Raw genomic sequence first — 24055 nt, 5'->3', positions numbered from 1 at the left:
CCCCGATGTAGCGGTGGGTGAGGGACACTTCTTTCAGCTCCATTTCAGCTGGGAGCTTTGGTCTTCTTTGCACCTGCAGCGCACAGCGGTTACATAGGAAAGCAGGCACTGCCTAACGAAGGTACTTGTGTGGAGCTGTTTCTTCCTTGCAACTTGCAGCCAGTTTCTAATGTGCTTAAGAGAACAAAATGAACAGCTCCCAGAGGTTAAAGAGGGGTCTGGGATGCAGGGGCTATGGTGAGATGTGGCCTTCGCAGGCTGAGATGCCCATCCTTATGTACCATCCATCCCCTTCATGGAGTTTGGAGAAAGTCTGGGTTGGAGAGACAGCTGACTTTTGATGCTGCTGGGGGATAGACAGAGGAAACCTTGAACTTGGAGTCAGCTTACATGGTAAGAAGCCCAGTAATTCCTACACCGGAACAGATTAAATGCCTGTTACAGGACTGTTTGGCTAATGCATGGGCAATATCCTCCACCCATGTGTTAAAGTTTAGTAAAAGTTGTGACCTACTTAAACCCACGGATGTGTCTTTTTGCGGCTGCGCTCGCATCAACAAAATGCCGATCCTCTATCCTATTTCTCCTAAATGCTACAGGGTAAGCAAGTGAGTTACTAAAGCATAGGTCCAAGTTATAATGCAAATGAGTGACTGGGGATTTCCAATGTTATCGAAACATCAGACAAAGAGCAAAATTACACTCGTCTTGACTTTTTGCAGTCTCAAAGTCAATGGATTCTGCCTTTTGCAATATTTAGCACATGTAGAAAACTCAAGTGCGTTCTGCTGTTTAAGAAGGGAGGTGAAAATCAAGAGGAGTCATTAGAAATAAGATGCAACTTTCACTGTAACTCGACGTAAAAGCACAATTTTAATGTGCTGGTCAGATAAAGGTATTGTGTTGTTTATAACAGAGAGCAGATAAAAATGCTGGTTATCCGTCAAGCTTTTGTTGTCCACATTTTGCAATTAATATAGGGTTGCATGAGACTTTGGCCCTGTTGACATCTCAGCTGACACCCGACTCAAATCACAAAGAAGAAATGGGATTCCTTCGAGATGTCTTCAGTGAAAAAAGTCTGAGTTATCTAATGAAGGTAAAAGTTAATTTCACAAAATTTCCTTTCCTTTGTGGCCAGTAATTCTCTGTAGTCTTAATTTCTTTCTCCTGTTGTGTTACTAAGGCTAGCTTATTTTACACAGATGAGCAAACTGAACAGATAAAATCCACATATTCAAGTGGCCGTAAAACAAAGATGACCAAGATCCATGGAAAGTTCCGGTTTTTTTTTTTTTTTTTGGTTTTCTCGGGCATAAGATAACTGTCTAGCGTTGCGTGAATGTCATTTGGAAGCTGGAGAAAACTGCCATCACGAAGAATCAGAAGTGGGGAGTCTCTGGTCACAAAATTGATTTGTTTCATTGTTAGAATAAAAAGTTCTCTATTTGGATAGTAACAGAGAGGGAGCCGTACTAGTCTGTATACTATCAAGACAAAAAGTAGTCAAGTAGCACTTTAAAGACTAGCAAAATAATTTATTAGGTGATGAGCTTTCGTGGGACAGACCCACTACTTCAGACCATAGCCAGACCAGAACAGACTCAATATTTAAGGCACAGAGAACCAAAAACAGTAATCAAGGAGGACAAATCAGAAAAAAATGATCAAGGTGAGCAAATCAGAGAGTGGAGGGGTGGGTGGAGGAGGAAGGTTAAGAATTAGATTAATCCAAGTATGCAGACAAACCCCTATAGTGACTCAGAAAATTCCCATCCCGGTTCAAACCATGTGTTAATGTGCTGAATTTGAATATGAATATGAATAATATGATAATATTCAAATATGAATTTGAATAAAAAAATTTCGCACCGCTATTCAAAGAGAAACAGCCGAGCTGTCTTTTATATTCAAATTCGGCACATTAACATGTGGTTTGAACCGGGATGGGAATTTTCTGAGTCACTATAGGGGCTCGTCTGCATACTCGGCTTAATCTAATTCTTGACCTTCCTCCACCCCTCCACTCTCTGATTTGCTCAATTTGATCATTTTTTTCTGATTTGTCCTCCTTGATTACTGTTTTTGGTTCTCTGTGCCTTAAATATTGAGTCTGTTCTGGTCTGGCTATGGTCTGAAGAAGTGGGTCTGTCCCACGAAAGCTCACCTAATAAACTATTTTGCTAGTCTTTAAAGTGCTACTTGACTGCTTTTTGTTTCTCTATTTGGAGTATTTTTACTGTCCGTTAACTAACTGATAAATGCCAGCATGGGAGCACAGTAGTGAAAAGTTTGTAGAGTGCAGTAATCTTAACAAGAGAACACAAGAATGGCCACACTGGGTCACAGCAAAGGTCCATCCACCAATTATTAGCAGCCATGTGTTCCAGAGGGGATAAATAGAACAGGGAATCATCAAGTGACCTGTTCCCTGTTGCCCATTCCCAGCTTCTGGCAAACAGGAGCTAGGAACAGCATTCCTACCCATCCTGGCTAATAGCCATTGAATTTATGAATTTATCTAGCTCATTTTTGAACAAGTCCTGGTCTTCAAAGCCTCCTCTGGCAAGGAGTTCCACAGGTTGACTGTGCGTTGTGTGAAGTATTTCCTTTTGTTTGTTTTAAACCTGCTACCTATTAATTTCATTTGGTGACCCCCCGCCCTAGTTCTTGTATTATGGGAATGTTGAAGCACGAGACTTCTCTGTGTTTACGTGGCTAACATTCAGCTTTACTGAATTCAATTAGGCAACAGATGAGCCAAACTGGACACTAGTAAAACCAGGTCCAGCAAGGCTGCTTGATGCAGCTAACTCTAGTATTTTATACCCTTCCACAAACAAGCTCAGTGTCGGAGGCAATTAGAGAATCGTAAATCACTTTCCAAAGAGAAACCGTTATCAGACAGGAGAAACAGGTACCAGGGAGCTGGAGCCCCAACTCTAAACAGTTCATTAACGCATTCCATAGAGCTCATCCTCCCAGCCATTCCCAAACAGGTCAAGAAAAGGACAGACTCCTGTGTGCGTGCAGAAGTAAGGGATGTGAAACGGCTTCTATACAAGATGGCTTCCACAGGAAAGAGTAAATAACTTTTGTATTCACTTTATCCACGCCAGTCATGATTTTATAGGCTTGTACCCCACCCCTTAACTTCTCTCATATCCTCCCCCTCTTAATTTTCCTTTAAACCATGGAACTTCAGTTTTACAAAAATATTCTCCCATCTACAGAACCACCAGCAGCAGATATGTGAGCAGGGACTATTCTGTTCTGAGCAAGGATCATTCTTTAACGCTTCTGATATTTGACAAAAGAATATACCCTTTTGATATCAAAATATGTATCATTAACAAGAAGTGTTTAGAAGACTAATTTGGGGAGTACCAATGCAGAATAATACCAATTAACAGTAGTAATATTAGAATGTCCACTGAAGGACTTTTGTTTGCTGATTAGAGGGCTGGATGTGATGACCTCCTGAGGTCTCTTCCAGCCTTAAGATTCTATATTTGCCATCATCACAGGCTGGTATATCGAACAGAGTTGTGATTTTGTCCTGCTGTAAGTCTGGTAGTGAGGTTTGAATATGGACATAGAATACTAACACAGCTGTTCGACCTTTTGCCTTAAATAGTCATCCGAGACATTAATCACATTTTCTTTTTCTTCCTCCAAGTTACACAGTGGGGAAGATTCTTTCAAAAAGGGCATAAGGGATTTAGGAGCACAAGTTGGGCCTACTGCTCCTAAACTCCTTAGGCATCCTTTGACGATCTCCCATGCATTAGTTTCCTTGTTGATATTTCCGTTGGACATAGATTCTTCTGGTTTCGGGGATAGAGATTACAAATAATTTGCTCCAGCACCTGGCAATAGCAAAGACTTGGGAAGAATCTTTGTAGTCACTCACCTGCAAACACCTCTGTTTCAGATTCATGAAAAGCTCCGCCATTACGAAAGACAGAGTCCAACCCCTGTTTTACATAGCGCAGCAGCTTTAGCTGAGGATGTAAGTATGTTTGTTCAGTACACTCTTTTTGATGTCATAGTGCCTGTAAGTTACATGCTAAAGAATTGAAAATCTCCAACTGAGGTTATTCTTACATGGACTACAACACAGTTTGAGCACATGTTTTTGCTGCTACATGTGAGTTGATGAGTTCTTAAAAGAAGATTTGAGGGAGGATTTGGACATAATTTCTGGAATGTGCTCGATGCAATTCACTGATCACAAGCTAGTACTGAGGTTACAATATTAGGACAAATAAAAATATCCCAAGATGTAGCAATGCATGCTGGAAAACAAACAGGCTTGGCAAGGGTATGAATCCTCAGATTTCAGGGTATAAATCAGCCTCTAGCTACTGGTACTTAGCAGTAAACTTTTCCCTTGGGACAGATTATCTCAAGACTGCCTACTCTACTGTGTAGTTCCCCACAACTCTGAAGTAGCCAGTACTGGCCACTCTCAGAAAAAGGACACCAGATCAGATGAAGCACTTGTCCAATCTGGCAAAGTCCTGTGTTCCATTTTCCTCTTTTAGGTAATTGTATTTTTATCAACTTTTTACACTAAAATAGGGAAGTAAAGGAATACCTGACTTTCAGATAATTAGTTTTACACATAGACGGTTCCACATTTATGCTGTTATCTTCAGAACATGAACTATTTTTTTACTTTTACTGTTATTTAACAAAAATATACTCAATATACTCAGCAAACTAAATTGCATAAAACTCTATGGGATTCTTTCCTGTTGTGTTCCTGGTAATACACAGCTAGGAGCTGTTAGTGAATAATATTGATCTCCTTTCAATCAGTTTCTTTTCCCTTGTCACAGGGTATATGGGTTGGCCAGGGTTGTTCTCTGTGTATTTCTGGGAAAGAGACATGGTGTAAAAAGGAGGATTTCCATCATCTTTAACACCCCTGGTCCTTGACTGGTTCTCGTACACACCCTAGAACAGCCCCAAGGCTGCTCTAAGTTGTGCTTAGCTGCCTACAGACTCAAGGAGGCATTTTGGTATCCAGGGATTTCTGGGATGCAGGGAGCTACATACCCTGCACTGACTCCATGCCACCAGATGATTCCAATTCACAAAATGGGACTCCTGCAGGGACCAGTTAAACTGTCTGTTTGGGCAATGGCTGGTATTTCAGTGACACAATGCAACCAAGGAACTGTGGTTACAACACAAAGGCAGAACTTCCTTTATCACTAGTGAAATCACTTTGCTGGAATTGCTCTTAAAACCACTCTGTCAAGTGCTGCGAAGCTGCTAAAGGCTCTCTAGCAGCTCCAGGAAATGCAACCCTTCTTATTTTAGTGCGGTCTTAAAAAGTGCAGCGTAAGTCACCCTTCTGGCTAGAAATGCTAAGGAGATTTATTACATTTTCTCAATTTATGTGCAGAATTCTCACTTTTACAATTCCATACCGTACACTTAGATACTGCAATGCCACAGTGACAAGCAATGGATAAATGGGGTAACCATCCATCCTGTATTGGGTGGGACAGTTCCATATTTGGGACTCCAAAAAGGCATCCTGACTTATATTTTAAAAGGGACAAATGTCCCATATTTAGGCCTTCAGGAGCATGAGTGCTTGTGGCTGCCACTTTTTCGGGGCCCTGGGCAGGGAGTGCCTGTGACTGCCGCTTCCCTGGGTCTCCAGGCGGAGAGCACCTGTGGCCACCACTTCCGCGGGGCTTGGTGCCACCAGGGGAAGCCATCCCTGCCCCCTCTATCTCCCTGTCCTGTATTTGGGACAGGGAGATATGGTCACCCTGTTATAAATGGAGAAAAATCACAGCCTACATCTTTCTGGCTCAGGAGAACTTGATAGAACCATTCTGTACCCATTTATAATTGATCAGGTAGATCGCTCTTCAGTGATACATGAACTTGGTCGCCTTAGGATGTCGTCATGTACTGGAAAGCCTGGAACTATATGGAGTATTTGAAATGGTTTCAGTTCTTTATGACTGTGTACTAGTAAAGGCTAAGAAAACAAGCAAGTAGTCCTGTAGCACTTTAAAGACTAACAATTTATTAGGTGATGACCTATGGGTCTGCCCCACAAAAGCTCATCACCTAATAAATTATTTTGTTAGTCTTTAAAGTGCTACAGGACTGCTTGTTTGTTTTGCTAGTGTACAGACCAACACAGCTACCTCTCTGTTACTAGTAAAGGCTAGTCAGTCAACTTAGAGTTTAGCTTGCTATGTTTGTGTGTAGCGTTTGCATCTAAAAGCCTCAATTTCTGTCTGCCATCAGGCACAACTATAATAGTATATAGTATGGTTGTGCCTGAAAGCAGACAGAATTTGAAGGCTTTTAGATGCAAATTTGAAGGCTTTTAGATATGAGGGGGAGGGGTGGCTCCTTCTGGCAGCACCAAGCCCCGGGGAAGCAGTGGCCACAGGTGCTCTCTGCTATATATACTATATATATATATATATATATATATATATATATATAGTATAAAGCAGATTAGAGGCATGTCTGTTCTTCAGGGGGCGTGCATATTTTACTGAAATTGCTTTGAAATGCATATTTCAGTGACTCTTGCTTCTTTGAAGCATGACACAGAAATGAACAAAAATCAAGTTCCGGGTTTTCCCTTATTCTGTTTTTTTGTTAATGTTTTTCAAGGTGATTGAAGAGTTGCAGACAACACCTGTGAATAATGAAGAGAAAGAGCTGCTTCAGCTATTGTCAACGCCCCATCTCAGGGTAAAACACATTCTCCAAAGCAATGCAATTCTCTGCAGGATTTTCCCAGAGAGGAAACATTGTTAAGGTTTGTGGGCAGGGAAGGGACTGATCTATGAGCTTCCTAAGAACTGCAGGACCGAGTTCTATTCCTCTGCCTTTTAAGAGCTGTGCAGAATCTGTCTCCTCTTGCAGACTGAGGAGACCAGGGGTTTGTGGCAGGTGGGGCTGCTTGTTAATCCAAGGAATTGATTAGGGTTTATGACTGGTCTGAAGAATTTATTTGAATTATTTATCTGTCTCAGTCAGTGCAGGATCCAGGGAGCTGCAGGAGAGCAAAACTGAGTTCACCCTTCGCTGCCCATGTGCCATATGGTACAGCCTTGTTTAAACCCCCAAAACAGAACAGAAAAAAAACCCCAACCCAACAATGAGGAGTCTCATGGCACCTTGTATCAGATGCAACACCTCCTGTTGGTCACTCAGGGGATTACCCCACTCCGCAGCAGGGTGCCGCCTTCTGGCTGGTGTGTCAATCCATGCCGTCTCCTAGCATGCTCTGGTCTGAATCCCCGTTGATTCCTGGATCACGGGGTCTTCTTCAGGACACTGCCCTCTGGCAGCGCCCGCTGCAGTCTCTCGCCCTCTTCTGCACACCCACCACTGTGGCAAAGGGCAGCCTCACCTCGGGCAAGCCACAGTTCATACAAGCCTGCCCACTACTCTGGCTCCCAGCCCAGAGACCCTCTGGCAGCAGCCTTGTTGTGGCCTCCTTCTCTCTCCTCTCCTGCCTCTGTTCCATGGGCCGCTTCCCTTTGACCCCATGATCCTTCCTGGCCTTTGTAGCAGGATCAGAGTCTGGCAGGTGTTAGCCTGAAGTTGGGGCACAACATTCTATCAACAGGGTACTGTCAACACAAGTACAGCGCAGACGCTTCTGTTGACAGACGTTCTATCGAGATTCCGCTGTCGACCGTAACTTCTGTCGCCAGATGCTTCTAGCGTAGACGCAGCCTTTATGTGTAGATGCACTTCAGCAGGATGGGGTTCCCCAAGGAGGTCCTTACAGACCAGGGCTCCAACTTCACGTCAGCTCTGCTACAAAGTTTGTGGGACAAGTATGGGGTCCAGCACACCTGGGCCACAGCCTATGACCCTCAGACCAACGCGCTGGTGGAGAGGTTCAATGGGACGCTGAAGCAGATGCTGAGAACCTTTATGAACCAGCACCCACAAGACCAGGACAAGTACTTATCCCACCCTTGTCACCAGCTGTCGTGGGTTTCTTGAGGTCCCCAAGCGCTGCACCCCACTGTCAACAGACTTTACTGTTGACAGATGCTCATAGTGTAGATGTTGCCATTTTGAGGTGGGATTTATTTTAAATGGATTTTATTTGGCTGCTCCATAATCAAAGGGCAGCAGCAATTAAATATTATAACTACAGATTTTGCACTTACAAAGCACCTTCTTCTTTCAAGATTTTGACATATGTGAATGTGCTTGGGCTGCTTGGGGAGCTGGTTGAGACCTTTTGGCCAGGAATCAAAATGTAGCAAACTATATTTAAACCATTAAACAACTGGATTAAAACATGTTAGAGAATAAAGTGAATCCCAAAACCAAACTAACACGCTTGTTCCAGATAATTTTGATGTTTCCTGTATTATTGAAAGTTACATTAGAGAAAATGTAGCCATAGTAGAATGTGAGATTAGAGAAAACAAGCAGACTACGTAAGGTTTTATGGCTGGTTGTTATCAAAGATTGCAAATACCCATCTGGTATTTGATTTAAGACGAACACTGTAATGCAGTCTTTCGGATTTCCTCTACAGTGTGAGTGAAAAGCAAACTTCCTCTCGGCTAAGGCTGTAGAGGAGTCTCAATTCTTCTCTCTGTAAGTGGTCTAGTTGCCACTCCATGGGACAGTGTACCACACCCTGGAGGTGTATGAGTTACATAGGCACCAAGCCCTTAAAGATGAAGGGGAAAGGGACGATTCAGGAGTCTCCCTTTGGGTATGCAGCAGTGTTCCCTGTAGGCTAAGTGCTTGGACTGCTGCCCAGGAGAGATTAAGGTGACACCCCATTGATTAGCAGAGTGCACATAGCCAGCAGCATGTGTTTCTGCTGGTGGTGCACATTGCATCTGCCTCAGCTCACACAACAAATTTATTCCACACATGGAACAAATTAGCAGTAACACTGGTAAGCAGGTGTCCTTTTAGAGCCAAGTGGATCTTAGCTTCCTTTTACACCAACAGAGGCAGGGCAGAAGCTCATTACATTGTCTGTGAACCTTTGCGCTCCTTTAGACAAGAGAGAGTTTTTGCTTTCCAAGAAAACAGTAGGAGGCTTTTCACCGCAGGGGGTGGGCTCTTTTTGCACCAGCCGTGATGTCTGGAATAAGGGAAGTATCTTCCTCCTCGGTTTTGCCTGAACTATTTTAATCTGTTGGTTTTTTTCCCCTTTGCCCAGGCAATGCTTGTTGTTCATGATACTGTGGCCCAAAAGAACTTTGACCCAGTCCTTCCACCTCTGCCAGACAATCTTGATGACGATTTCGATGAAGAATCGGTGAAAATTGTTCGTCTTGTGAAGAATAAAGAACCTTTGGTATGTATAAGGCAGCTTGGTTATAGCCAGTGACTGACTTATTTGACTTAAACATTTGTACTCCAGGTGGAGCCTAGGTCTTCTACAAGTCTCATCCACTTCACTCTGTTTTGGGACAAAACTTCTAGCTGACCCCAGGAGTACCCCAGTTGTTGTCCTTCAATCTCAGTAGATCTTTTCCACGTTGTCCGTGGTCTTCCTCTTTTGCGTTTTCCTTGCGGTTTCCATGTGAGAGCTTGAGGGACTCTGCTGGATGATGGTTTTCTGAGGGCGTGGCCCAGCCATCCCCCACTTTCTTCTCTTGATTTGAATGACAAGTAGTTCTTGTCCGGCTCTGTTCCAAAGCTCCTCATTTGGGACCAAGTCTTGCCATTTGATGTGAAGGACAGACCTTGGGCATCTGTTTAGGAATGTCTGTAGCTTGTGATTCGAAGGCATTTCAGTACGCCAGGTCTCGCATCCCTACAAGAGCGCATTCTGCACATTTGTGGAGAAGAGCTTCACAGATAATATTTTGAACGCCAAAAGGACAAAGAGTCTTGAATTATATCAGTGCTTGAATAGGGAAGCTGGTGCTTTCCCTAATCTATCATTGATATAATTGTCTGTTCCTCCATCTCTGCCCATAATACTCTCCAAATAAGTGAAGAGAGCGGAGAGAGAGCGGCTTTCAAAGTGCATCTTCCTCTTGGCAGCCTGCAGAGTACACGCACTACCCACACTTCTAACAGGAGTATCAGTAGCTGTGCAGACAGAGAGGCACTTCTTCTGTTAGTAGGGTAAAGACATGCCTGAACTTATAGGTACCTACCTAGGCATACCCCTGCAGGGCTCTGTATTCGCCCAAACAGCGCCTGCCAAGCTGCGCTGCTATTTTTAGCACTGTCAGGCCCCCCTGTGGAAGACTTTCCCTGGCACCAGCAAAAGCTCCTGCAACAGGAAGCTGCGGTGAGTGGAGGGAAAGACACTGCCCCAGCAGTGCCCTGTTGCAGGAGCCTTTCCTTGGGGAAGGGGAAAGCTCTGTCATTTTCCCATTGCTGCCTGGTATCTTTCTGCAGCAGGTGCATTCCCTGGGGTGAAAAAACAGGAGAAGAGGTGGCAGGTGTGGGGCTCGTGGGGGGTGGGGAAGCCAGAGGAGGTGTGGAATCTGGAAGGGAGGGATGGGGGGTGAGAAGTCTGGGAAGGAGGGGGCAGGAGCAGGGTGTGGTGGGGAGCCAAAGTGGGAAGGAGGAAGCATGAAGGGGGTTGGGGTGGGGGGGCACAGGAGTGGTCGAGGGGCACAGGGTCTGGGCAACAAGGGTGTAGCTTACCTGCTGACCGCTGCAAGCACATGGCTCTATGCCCCCTCCCTCCTCTCCCAGACACTGCCCTCCACTGCTCTCATTGGCCATAATTCTGGCCAATCGGAGCAGTGGTATGAAGCCTCCCGGAAGTTCTGAAGAGGACGCTGCTACTCACCCTCCCTTCACCCAACTGGGGGAACAGCCGCCAGCGTCAGTGGAGCCTGGAGATGCTTCCTGCCCCCCCAACCCCTGGCAGAGCCTGCCGTCTGGATCTGGACTGTGGCTTGCCTGATCCAGCCCACGGGACTTGGGGCCCCAAACCCAGCACCCCAGTGCAGGATGGTATCCGCAAGCCGCGACGTCCAGACCCTGACAAGCTATGGTCCAGATCCAGACCACGGGGTGGGGCTTCTCCACTCCCGTCCTGAGGTGTGCATGGAGCTGTGCTCGCATGAAGCTGTCTCATTCAGTGGACATTAGCGCATGCAACTGCAGATGCTCAGAACGTTAACACGCATTTTCCTCTTTTCTAGAAAGTGTTCACTCATAAATCAAAAAGCATGAAATCCGAGACTGGAAGGGACCTCGAGAGGTCATCAAGTCCAGTCCCAGGCCCTCATGGCAGGACCAGGCACTGTCTAGCTCATCTGTGACAGATGTTTATGAAATCTGCTCTTAAATATCTCCAAAGATAGAGATTCCACCACCTCCCTACACAATTTATTCCAGTGTTTAACCACCTTGACAGCTGGGAGGTTTTTCCTAATGTTCAACCTGAATCTCCATTGCTGCAATTTAAATCCATTGCTTCTTGTTCTGTCATCAAAGGTCAAGGAGAACAATTTTCCCCTCTTCTCTGCCTTGCTCACAATACTCCCACTAATGCTTCCCAGAATCATGTTTGCTTTTTTCCAACAGTGCCGTACTGTTGACTCGTATTTAGCTTGTGGTCCGCTATGACCCCTAAGAAAAGCCTGGAATTTATACTGTGTAGCACAGAGGCTAATGAAATATTGCAACTGAATTGTCGTGTCATTAAAAATAGTAACAAAAAATAACACAGAACACCAGGCAATTCCATTAAAAATCCTCCTTATAGTTAAAGGCCAGAAGCCAATGCTAAGGTTGTGCATGCAGTATCAATTTTATTCTCTCGTGTTTCTGCATTACACTGCAGTCTTCAGTTCTGCTCTGTTTCCTAAATACAATATAAATACAGATTTCTACAGTTGTGTAGGATGTCTCTTGTAAAACATGCCTGGATTGGGGCAGGGTTCCATCTTAAATTTAAGGAAGAAAATATAATGTACAGTTTTTACAATTGCCAAATGAGCTGGGCTTTTGTTAGGTTAAAGATATCCCATAAGGTAAGTGGTATCCTCAGTAATCAATACAAACCAGCAGTAAAATACTCCAAATAACATTCAGTCTCTTACGTATGTTGTTTTAATTAATTTTAAACAGACAGTTTTTTAACTGTAAGATAATTAAGGATCACAGAACTGTGGAACTGGAAGAAACCTTGAGAAGTCATCAGATCCAGTCTCCTGCCTTCTATACAGTATTAAGTCTTACCTGGACCCATGGTTCCGAACCTATTGCAGGGGGTTCTTGGGGGAAAAAAAAAGATAAATAAAAATAATCATAGAAAATAAGTTTGAAATAAATTGCAAAGTTACAATTGTTATTTTTAGATTAAATCTCTTCCAATAAAGTTATTAATGGCTGTCTGAAAAAATCTATGTTGTGGTTTTCTTTTCATTGAATTAAGTGTACGTAGCAGCTAGAATTGGCCTTGATGGGGTCCGTGGGCAGTTTGAGGGGGTGATTGGGGTCCGCTTTAGTGAAAAGGTTGGGAATCACCAACCTAGACCATCCTGACAGATGTTTATCTAACCTGCTCTTAAAAATCTTCCTGATGGAGATTCCACAGCCTCCTCGGGTGACTTGTTCCCATACTTACCCACCCTGCCAGTTAAGAAGTTTTTCCAAATGTCTAACTCAAACTGCCCTTGCTGCAGTTCAAGCACTTTGTCTTGGTTCTTTTATTTACGTCTCAGGGAGCCACCATCAGAAGAGATGAACATACCGGGGCCGTGATTGTAGCGAGAATCATGAGAGGCGGAGCAGCTGACCGCAGTGGTAAGTTTCTGAATAAAACCACTTTTGAAGTCCAGTTTATAAACTACCTTTAACCTTGTAGCAGGTTCTAGTAATGAAATGTTATGGTTACTCCCCAGCAAAGCAAGGTATTTGAAACTGACATACACCATGCAGCTGTGCAAGTAATATTTACCCATCACATCTCCAGTCTCTGTGGGGTTAATTCCTAATGTGCACTTCTCGTAGCAACATTAGAACTTGTTATATGGCCTTTCATGGAAATTTTATACATAGAGAAGCAAGTATTGAAGTGCTATTAATTTTGATTATAATTTGTCCTTTTAAATACAATAATAATGCAATCCCAGTGCTCATGCCCAACTGTGATGAAGAAATATTAGTAAATTACAGCTTTCTTCTAGGTTCTTATTAACGTTTTTCATATTAAAATAATCTAGTAAGATGTTTATTCTGATGGGGCGGAAACAGTGCCATTAGCATGTCCACTTCACATCACTAATGTACCTTTTTCATCTGATTCTCTGGTAATATTGCTGATCAGATAAAAACTGCCAATAGAAAAAGGAAGACGAGTCTCAAGCATCAATTTAAAAACCAGTTGTAAGGAGGCTTTTTTTCCCCTTTCAACCCAGAACCTTAGTGTGCTTGTGCTCCTAATATTTGATTTAACATACTTAGGCTAGTGGGCTTACCCTTCTAAAGGTCTCGTATGTGATCTTTTGTCAAAATATTAGTTCGAAATAAGCGTGTCTGCTGAGCCGACCTATTGTTAGTACAGGTTGAACCTCTTCAGTCTGGCACCCTTTGGACCGGATCAGTGCTGAACGAGAGAATTTGCCAAAGCAGAGGAGGTCAATATTTTCTAACAGCATTACCAACACTTCCACGGCTTTCTGGTCTCTTAGAAGACTTTTAGGGGTAAATTAGAGCTGAATAACAGCACAGAAGACTGAAGCTATGTCTACACAGCCACATTATTTTGAAGTAAGCTGTTCCAGAAGAGAGTTTCTGGAATAGCTTATTTTGAAATAACGCTGCTACACACAAAATGCATTTTGAAATAGAGCTCACCTATTTTGAAATAGAGTCTCTACACACAAGAGAGCCTATTTTGAAATAGAGCCATTGGATACTCTATGGGAAGCACCTGAAGCTCTGCTGGGTGGCCACCCAACTGCTCAGCTCACAGGGAACACTGTTGGCAAAATAGGCTTTATTCCCTATCTACACAGCTCCTATTTTGAAACACCTGTTTCGTACCAGGCAATTTTCCCCATGGAATGAGGTTTACCTATTTCAAAGTAAGCCAACTGCTATTTTGAAATTCTCGAAATAGTGGTTGCGTTGTGTAGATGCTCACAAAGTTCTTTTGAAATAACTTTGCCGTGTAAACACATCGGCCGTTTCTACACAGGCCACTTTCTTTGAAAGTGGCACGGTAAGACATGGCCTGAAATATGCTAATGAGGTACGCATGCAAATTCTCCACACCTTATTAGCATACAGTCACATGATTTGGAGTCCGGAAGACCGTTCTTCCGGACTCCAAAACGCTGTTTAGAAGCGCGGCCCCCGGGGGGGGTCTTCTGGAAGGAACTCCTTCTTCCCAAAAATTTTTGGGAAGAAGGGGCCTCCAGAAGAAGGACTTCCTTCTGGAAGCTCCCCGGGGTCGCACTTCTACACGGTGTTTTGGAGTCCGGAAGAACGGCCTTCCAGACTCCAAATCACGTGACCGTATGCTAATGAGGCATGGGGAATTTGCACCCGCGCCTCATTAGCATATTTCGGGCCGTGTGTTACCATGCCGCTTTCGAAGAAAGTGGCCCGTGTAGAAACGGCCATCCTGAGAGCCAGGAGTGGCAGCTATCAACAAATTTTATGGGACTGAAGGAACCGTGGCCACACCCATGAAAAGGGGATATCCGGCTAATTCTGGACCACGGATGTTGCCGGACCAGAGAGTTTCAACCTGTCCTAATCATTCTTGCTGTAAAAGGTAGATGTAATTTCCATATGTCAAAATATGTGTGTGTGTGGACCCACAGTGGTTGTGAGCCATCTCAATCTGTCCAGTTTTATGGAGAACATCCCACTGACAAGGCTGGGAATTCCACATTAGAGAGATGTTCCTCTGGTGTGAATGTGAGCTGCTGGCTGTTTATTTTATGTGAAGTTCTAGTAAGTTCAGGAGCTAGGACTGAAATTACTAGGTTTACTAGGTCCGCCAATGTGGCGGCAAAGGCGGCAGTCGCCTGCAGGCCCAGCATTTCAAAGGGGCCTGGAGTTCCAGCAGTACCTCTGCCAAAGTAGCTGTATGGGCGGTCAGAGCTCCGGTCCCCTTTGAAATGTCACAGCAGCACTGTGTTGCTGCTCCATGTGCAGCTCTGAGTCGGTGTTGGGGTGACCCCGGGGCTGACTGCTCTAAGCCACACCCCTTCTGTCTTTGGCCACGTCCCTTCTGGGGCAGGGAGCTTGTCCCTGGTCCCACCTTACTATGGCAGCTGGTGTGTTACATAACTGGACTGAATGAGCCAGTCTAAACCCTGTATGGTTCGCTCTAGGCTATAGTTTGAAAATGTAGCCTCCGAGCCTTTCTGAGGCCATGGCATGTAGAGTGGTCTGTACCTAGCTCTCAGCAGCAGAGACCATCCAGCGTGAAGAATTAGCAGCTTATCTTCTCATTCTGTAAGAGCTCTCCATCTTTGCAAGTCCATTCAGGTACAATGTGCCACATGCAGACAGGGGATTCAGATGCATCTGCAGGGAGTTTCCCAAACAGCATGGTAACAGTGGTCCTTCCCGGCTGTTCCATGATCTCAAGAGTGTGGTTAGACACTGAACTTTCTAGGGACTGTTAGCCTTGCAGAAATTGGTTGCCAACAGTGTTCCCTGTAAGCTGAGCGCTTGGGCGGCCACCCAGCAGAGATTCTGCTGCTGTCCAGCTGATGAGCAGAATGTCCACAGCTGCCCACAGCCAGCAGGATGTGTTTCTATGGATGGTGCACATTTGTGTGTGTCATGGTGCACATAACAAAATTTATTCCCCTGTGGATGGAAAAAGAAAGTGAGAATATTGGTGGCAAAGTGTCCCCTCTCTCCCTATTGCCATTTTAGGTGATTATGTTTTGTTGTTGAGAAGTGCCAAGTCATGTGGGGTCAGGAGTCAGCAAAGGGCAATGTTGGCAGAGGAGTACAGGGCTTGTATGTTACATACAGTTAAAATGGGCATGAGGAGTAGGTGAGCAGCAGCTTAGCAGGCTGAGCAGTAGAACTAATGCGTTCTCTTGTTTTTAGGTCTCGTCCACGTTGGAGATGAACTAAAGGAGGTCAATGGGATTGCTGTGCTTCATAAACGACCGGAAGAAATCAGCCAGATTTTGGTCTGCTCTTGTTTTTACTTGGAGATCTACTAATAGCATCAAGTCGGCTTGTTAAAACAGTAGATCGGAGGCCCTTGTCTCTCAGTTATAATATTACACAGGTGTAATTGAGTTAAAAATGGAGCCCTCTTTACATTGTGCTGATGATTTTATTCCAGCTGTTTATCAATCAAATATTTCATTTTCAGCTATCCAGTTAAGAAAGTTGCATGAAACTTTGAGTTTGATTTGGAGTATGACACATATGATCCACACCGGTTATCAGTGGTTCTGACCCAGAGTTTCCCTTTCATCTTAGTTCACAATATGAGAAATGCAAATGGAAAAAAAAAGCATATCCTTAAAATATGTGCAGCCTATTGATAATGTGGTTCTCTAAGGAGCTGAAAGAAACCTCATCTCAGAGGTCTTACCTAGGCTTCCTGCATGGCTGCAAACCTTCCTCACCACTTGTGACATCAACACATTCTTGCATCAAGCCCTCTTCACACCCTCATCTTCCCATACTTATTTGTCCGAACAGGACTGCAGCCCCAGAACACTTCTCTCCCACCAGTCTCCTCTCCCTTCATGTGCCTTGGCTCCTCATGGCGTCTGGGAGGCATGAAACTGGTGGGTCAGTGAGATGTGTTAGCTCTGGGATGGCTAACCAGTTAGAGTCTAAGGCGATGTCTGTACTAGACCAAGAAAGTTGACCGCAGATATGCAATTCTAGCGATGCCAGTTGCGTAGCTAAAATTGACGTATCTGCACTCAACTAACTTGTCTGTCTGTAGAGGGGAAGGTCGATGGGAGAGTTTCTCCCTTCGATCTCACTTATTCCTCACGTCTCGTGATAAGTACAGAGGTTGACGGCAACCCCTGACAATTGCTGTTATTTTGAAATAACTTGCTGTGTAGACCTACCCTTAGAAACTAACACATTTATGAGGTCTTTTGGGGATAAAACCATTTCATCAGATGGATTCATCAGGTACGTTTTACCCAAGAAAGCTCATGAACTAATAAATTTGATAGTCTTGAAGGTGCCACGGGACTGCTTGGCTAGGATGTGAAGGTTAAGATGGTCAGACAATTCACTGGCACCAGAAACTGAATTGGTATATTCTGCAGCATTTCTTTGTACTGCTTCAATCAAAACACTTGTATTTTTCTCTTTGTCCTCAGGCTCAATCTCAGGGATCAATAACATTAAAAATTATTCCAGCCATCAAAGAAGAAGATCGTATGAAGGACAGCAAGGTGTGCAACCCACCAAAATACTGCAGTCTGTTTCATAAATCTGGTGCATAATTCTGCAGCTCTTTTGCCTGGAAAACTTTTGGGCTGTGTCTATATTAGCAGGTTCTTTTGGAAAATCTGGCCCGACCCAACCACTGTGGGCAGGAGTGTTCCAGCCCGGCTGAAGCAGTCCCTGTCCATAGCAGAGGGGCTGTTCAGCTTCCCCCCATCCTCCCCAGAGGCTGCAGCAGCTGAAGGATGGTTCAGCCTGTGCCTGAGTGCCCCCCACCTGTGGCAGACCCACAGGGCTGGAGAACCCCTGCCTGCCACGGATGGGTGGCTGCTCCCGCCCCTACTGGTTAACTAACCCGTTAACCAGTTAAACATTAACATCCCTAGTGGAAACACCGTTCTAAAAGGGCTGTAAAATTATATGGGGGGCAAGAAGCAAAGTGTGTGTTATTTTTTTCTTGAAGGTTTTTATGAGGGCGCTCTTCTCCTATAACCCCAAAGAGGACAAAGCCATTCCCTGTCAGGAGGCAGGGTTGCCTTTTAAGAGGAGGCACATCTTAGAAGTTGTGAGCCAGGATGATCCGACATGGTGGCAAGCAAAGCGCGTTGGTGATACCAACCTCAGGGCAGGATTGATCCCTTCCAAACAGTTCCAAGAAAGGTGTGTCAGTGAGTCATTAATCATACACATAATGTTACATTCTTTTTGTGCTGCTTTTAGTGCTTCAGCACTTTGGAGATGTTACTTCTTACAATGCTAGGAAATGCCAAACTGGCTTAGACCAGAAAGCTATCTCCTCTGGCATCCTGTCTCTGATGGGGCCAACACAAAAGATAAAGAAAAAGATGCTAAAATCCCTCCCTCTTCAAATTCACAAATATATGCAAATAATTTTCCTAACTCAGACAGTAACTTGTTAGTTTATGTCCAGAAGCATGAAAGTTAATACAGTTTCTATTTATTATTTATTATTATTTGAGCACATGAAAAACAAAATGCACCGATTCTGGGTTTGGCATGATGATAAATAAGAAGCTACCAAGAAGCATGATAGATGGCGAAAATGAAACATTGGCTGGAATTGACTGGGATACTGGAGAGAGGCTCCTGAGTAGCTATTTTTTCAGGAATAAAGGAAAACAAGTAATACGTATTACTCAGCTGGAGTATTGTGTCTGGTTCTGGGCAACATATTTCAAGAAAAATATGGAGAAATTGGAGAAGGTCCAGAGAAGAGCACCAGGAATGATTAATGGTCTAGAGAACATGAGCTAAGAGGGAAAACTGAAATAATTGGGCTTGTTCAGTTTAGAAAAGAGAAGACTGAGAGGGGATATGATAGCAGTTTTCAAGTACCTAAAAGAGTGTTACAAGTATGAGGGAGAAAACTTTTTCTCATTGGCTTCTGAGGATAGGACAAGGAGCAATGGGAGGTTTAGGTTGGACATTAGGAAAAACTTCCCAATGCTCAGGGCAGTTAAACACCAGAATAAATTGCTTCAGGAGGTTGTGGAATCTCCATGACTGGAGATATTTAAAAGCAAGTTAGACAAACATCTATCAGGGATGGTCTAGACAGTCTGTTACATTGAGGGTTTACTGCACTTGCTTGGTATTTCTGGGAAGGTCTTTCTTGGTATATTCATCTTTTGACATCTCTTTTCCTCCTGTTAGCCAGCAAATGATCATTTGAAATAATTAAATGTAATATTTAAAAATGCATCTAAACCAGAATCAGATAAGTAACAGAGAGATAGCCGTGCTAGGCTATACACTATGGCTACGTCTACATGTGAAGCCAACATCGAAATAGCTTATTTCGATGTAGCAACATCGAAATAGGCTATTTCGATGAATAACGTCTACACGTCCTCCAGGGCTGGTAACGTCGATGTTCAACTTCGACGTTGCGCGGCACCACATCGAAATAGGCACTGCGAGGGAACGTCTACACGCCAAAGTAGCACACATCGAAATAAGGGTGCCAGGCACAGCTGCAGACAGGGTCACAGGGCGGACTCAACAGCAAGCCGCTCCCTTAAAGGGCCACTCCCAGACACAGTTGCACTAAATAACACAAGATCCACAGAGCCAACAACTGGTTGCAGACCCTGTGCCTGCAGAATGGATCCCCACCTGCCGCAGCAGCAGCCAGAAGCCCTGGGTTAAGGGCTGTTGCCCACGGTGACCATAGAGCCCCCCAGGGGCTGGAGAGAGAGCATCTCTCAACCCCCCAGCTGATGGCCGCCATGGAGGACCCGGCAATTTCGACGTTGCGGGACGCGGATCATCTACACGGTCCCTACTTCGACGTTGAACGTCGAAGTAGGGCGCTATTTCGATCCCCTCATGAGGATAGCGACTTCGACGTCTCGCCGCCTAACGTCGAAGTTAACTTCGAAATAGCGCCCGACGCGTGTAGCCGCGACGGGCGCTATTTCGAAGTTAGTGCTGCTACTTCGAAGTAGCGTGCACGTGTAGACACAGCTTATGAAAACAAAAAAGCAGTCCAGTAGCACTTTAAAGACTAACAAAATAATTTATTAGGTGATGAGCTATCGTGGGACAGACCCACTTCTTCAGACCACAGCCATACCAGAACAGACTAAATATTTAAGGCACGGAGACCCAAAAATAGCAATCAAGGTTGCCAAATCAGAAAAATTATTGTGGGGCTCTTTTACATACTTTGCTTTATCTAATTCTTGACTCTCCCCGCCCCCCACCGCTTCTGCCCCTCTGCTCTCTGATTTGCTTACCTTGATGATAATTTTTCTGATTTGTCAACCTTGAATACTATTTTTGGTTCTCTGTCCCTTAAATATTGAGTCTGTTCTGGTCCAGCTATGATCTGAAGAAGTGGGTCTGTCCCACGAAAGCTCATCACCTAATAAATTATTTTGTTAGTCTTTAAAATGCTACTGGGCTGTTTGTTTTCAGATTCAGATAAGTTTGCCTTTGACCAAGTGTTCCCAGACAAAGCTTTAACTTTTCATCTGCCTTGCTATCATATGTATAAACTGTGTATATTAAAATTCTTCTTCTGTGTCACTCATGTGTAACTACTTCATATTTAGGCGGTTGAATTATAGAAGAACCATAGGCACTCTGCAAAACTCCAAAACTGTAAAGAAGCCATTGTGTAAGTTTCAACCACTCTTTATTTCTTCAGTGAGTTCACTGTTGATGTAGCAGCTTTTCAGTAGGTTGAGATAATTTTAATCACGTGCTTAAATATTTTGTCTGCTCTGTCATTGACAGTGTTCACGATCACTAGCTGTCACGTGGAAGGATTTGGGTCGGAGTAGAGCCAGTTCCAAGCATTTGAAAATAAAAATGAAAAACAGCGAGTCTCCACTCCAGTGCCATTAGAGTTGATTTCAGACTCATGAACAACAAGAAGTCCTGTGGCACGTTATAGACTAACAGATATTTTGGAGCATAAACTTTCGTGGGCAAAGACCCACTTTGTCAGATGCCTCTGATGAAGTGGGTCTTTGCCCATGAAAGCTTATGCTCCAAATTATCTGTTAGTCTATAATGTGCCACAGGACTTCTTGTTGTTTTTGAAGATACAGGCTAGCTCGGCTACCGCTCTGATGCTTTTCAGACTCGCGATTTTAAACACAATCAACTTTAGACTTGTTATTTACCAGCTGGACTTTGTGCTTTAGAGGAGTGTTTGTGGTTATGGGGAGGGGTTTCCATTTTTAAGCTTTTCTTTGCACTCACAATTCAATGGACTTACAACTAAGGAAAGTGTGTGTAGGGGCTTTCAGGGAGAGCTCAGCTTCTCACATATTCTTAGGGTTTCAGAAGCTGAGGTTTTTAAAGATGCTTACTAAATAATCCAAGATACATGATTAAAAGCAAACGCATCAAATCAAAGAGTTGGGATTTGTTCCCACTTCTGGACTTTTGTGCTTCAGGCTGAAAGGAGAATTCAGCACCACTGTCCTATTTCTTGGGAGAAAGTTTCTGGGAGTAGTTGTAACAAAACAAACCAGCAGTCATGTAGCACTTTAAAGACTAGCAAAATGATTTATTAGGTGATGAGCTTTTGTGGACAGACCCACACAGTCCTATGATGCCTTAGAGGCTGACAAATTTGTTAGGTCATGAAGTTCTTTAGATGGAGTGGAAAAACAGAATCCAGGGTATATCCGGCAGGGGAAGAGGGGGAAAAAAGGAAGTTATCTGTCACTGCTGGTTGAACCTCTCTAGTCCAGCACCCTTGGGGCCTGACCAGTGCCAAATGAGAGACTTTGCTGAATGACAGAAGGTCAGTATTGCTTCACAGCGTTACCAAATTGTTTGCTTTGTTTTTGTAAACAAAGACATGCACCTTCCTTGTTCAGCCAGAGAGTGTCTGGTCTCTCACCTGCCATCTGCTTTGTTTCACGGATAGGTACGTATCCATTAGCTAGAGAGAGGACAGAGGGTACACACAAGGCAGCTGTTAGATAAGTTTATCAATGAAATTGTTTCCCATAAGATGATTTCAGTCAGTCTTCATTAGGATGCATATACAGGCTGAACCTCTGTAATCTGGAGCTCTCTCATCCAACAACATCCACAGTCCGGCATGAATTTAGTTAGCTGGATGGCCATCTGTGGATGTGACCAAGTTTCCCGTGGTCTCATAAAGTTTGTTTACAGCCACTAGTCCTGGCTCTCAGTGTTCTGTGCTGTTATTTAGCTGTAATTTACTCCTCAGTGTCTTGTAAGAGCTCACTAAGCAGTGGAAGTGTTGGTAATGCTGCTAAACAATATTGACCTCCTGTAGTCTGGCAGATTCTCTCGTCTGGCACTGGTCGGGTCCCGAGGGTGCAGGATGAGAGGGTTTCAACTGGTACTGCAGATTGTGTCCTGCCTTTTGTTGCTTTTAAGAGGACACCAATGGATGCAAGTTACCAGAGCAGCTAGATTTCATGTTAAGATTTGGTTCCTGAGCTAGTGTAAGATATTTAGAGGAGACATCACTTCATAGGTTCTTTTAGTATAATTTACTGACTATGCCCAACCAACAAGATTCTTCCATTGTGATGATCACTCATTTGTCTGTTCCTCTTTTAACTGTCTCACCTCTATCTTTTACGCTAACGGCAGATGATCAGTCTTCCGAGAAAGGTAGGTACTCTGCTTATCCTGGTGTGGGCAAGCAAAACAGAGAGTAACTCCCAGAGCAAAGGAGATAATTTTTGTGAATTAGAATTACCTTCAGAGTTTCCACATAAATACTCTGTTTCAAATTCATTTCAAAATCTAGGACAAGTACTTTTAGTTGGTTGTTGTTTGGCCCAGTCGTGTATTAATTTATACCAGATGCAGCCTGTGCAGGGCCACAGGGTTGAGCAGCAAATACGAATTGATGCAGAACTTGCTGTGTTTGGAGTTATACCCAAAAAAAAAAAAAGTTGTCTTGATACATTCTGGGAAACCAATTTCAATCTTGTTTACTTTTCTAAGCTATTAATTTGGACTGCATTTCACAATATTACTTTCATTCTAATCAACTGTTCAGGTTGTTTACAACAGCCATTATATTACTCCCTGGTGTCTTCCTAAACAGCAGGGGGATTCTAAATTAACTGCTCTTCCTGCAGATACTCTTTTCTAAAGCGACACATTCAAGGTGAGAGACTATCTCAGGAATTACATTTCAACACCTCTGACTTTGCTCATGGTACACATTGCATTCTGTCATCAGCCGGCCGGTGACTTTGCTTTGGAGGAGAGGGGTCTAAAAGGGAAGGAGATAGCTAATTAGAAGAGACAAGGGAGAAAAATGGATCCTTTAGGAGTGACTCCTATGCTTAAAGTTCCTAAAAATATCTTCTGTTACAACAGACATACTCTGTCACTGTTACATACCTGCATTGAAAGAAGAAAGAAGAAGCTATTAATTTTGGTGGTCTGACATGCAAATATAAGGCTATGTCTACATTAGGGAAAGTAAGTTGACTTCAGATATGGCAGTTGCATAGCTAGAATCGATGTATCTGTAGTCAATTTATCTGGCCATCCTCACTGAAGAAGTTTGACAGGAGAGTTTCTCCTGTCGACTTCCCTTACTCACGAGGAGTACAAGGCTCAACTGCCAACCCTTGATGGTCGATTTAATGCGTCCCTGCAGATGCACAAAATCAAACCCTGGAAGATTGACCCTGAGCAGGTCAGTCTTCTGGTCTAGTGTAGACATAGCCTTAGACAGGAAAAAAAAAAAAAAGCTTTGTTTGCACTGGCCTCTTCTGCAATTTAAGGATTTGATCATGCAAAACACTGAGTATTTAATCACATAAGTAAAGCTGGTATGTTGCATTTAATGTGTATAAAGTTTTGCAGGAAGAGTGAAAATGCCTTGAAGAATAAAAAGCCAAGCTGTTTGCTTTCAATAAGTGATCAAATACAATACATTTTTTGTATTTTACTGTATATATCTATTACAATCTGCAGGTTCTAGTTCTCACAGTTTTTATTATGCATGCTCTCAGGTTTTTTTTGCATTATAAATGCATGACCCAGGGATCTGAAGTCAGTGTTACTCTTATGATGTCTTGCTTCTTATTTGTCTTATGAAAGAATTGCTCAGAAACAATATTAACGAAAATGGAGATTCAGAAAGTTTTGAGCTCAATGTGATGCTTCACCTTTAGTTATCACCTTGCACTGACGGCTGCTGCAGAGTTAACGAGGA

The 24055-nt window shown here is 43.7% G+C and overlaps 1 protein-coding gene across 8 annotated transcripts in view; it reads left to right on the top strand.

The window, feature by feature from the left end:
• The window catches only part of MPP3 (MAGUK p55 scaffold protein 3), a 97221-nt gene that overhangs the window by 52299 nt on the left and 20867 nt on the right, over positions 1-24055 (top strand). For 4 of the 8 annotated variants that reach the window (XM_074978726.1, XM_074978723.1, XM_074978724.1 and 1 more), the window contains 10 exons: positions 981-1099; positions 3935-4012; positions 6661-6741; positions 9200-9337; positions 12681-12762; positions 16039-16124; positions 17292-17366; positions 17822-18018; positions 20436-20500; positions 22468-22488. In XM_074978726.1, coding sequence (XP_074834827.1) covers positions 981-1099; positions 3935-4012; positions 6661-6741; positions 9200-9337; positions 12681-12762; positions 16039-16124; positions 17292-17366; positions 17822-18018; positions 20436-20500; positions 22468-22488 — 942 coding nt within the window. Of the gene's footprint in view, positions 1-341; positions 394-980; positions 1100-3934; positions 4013-6660; positions 6809-9199; positions 9338-12680; positions 12763-16038; positions 16125-17291; positions 17367-17821; positions 18019-20435; positions 20501-22467; positions 22489-24055 lie in introns of those variants that run through there. The other 4 variants (XM_074978729.1, XM_074978728.1, XM_074978727.1 and 1 more) reach the window with 4 other exon arrangements.

Source organism: Carettochelys insculpta, chromosome 28 (genome assembly GCF_033958435.1).
Source record: "Carettochelys insculpta isolate YL-2023 chromosome 28, ASM3395843v1, whole genome shotgun sequence".
Lineage (NCBI taxonomy): Eukaryota > Metazoa > Chordata > Testudines > Carettochelyidae > Carettochelys > Carettochelys insculpta.
This window is presented reverse-complemented; position numbering and strand designations above follow the sequence as displayed.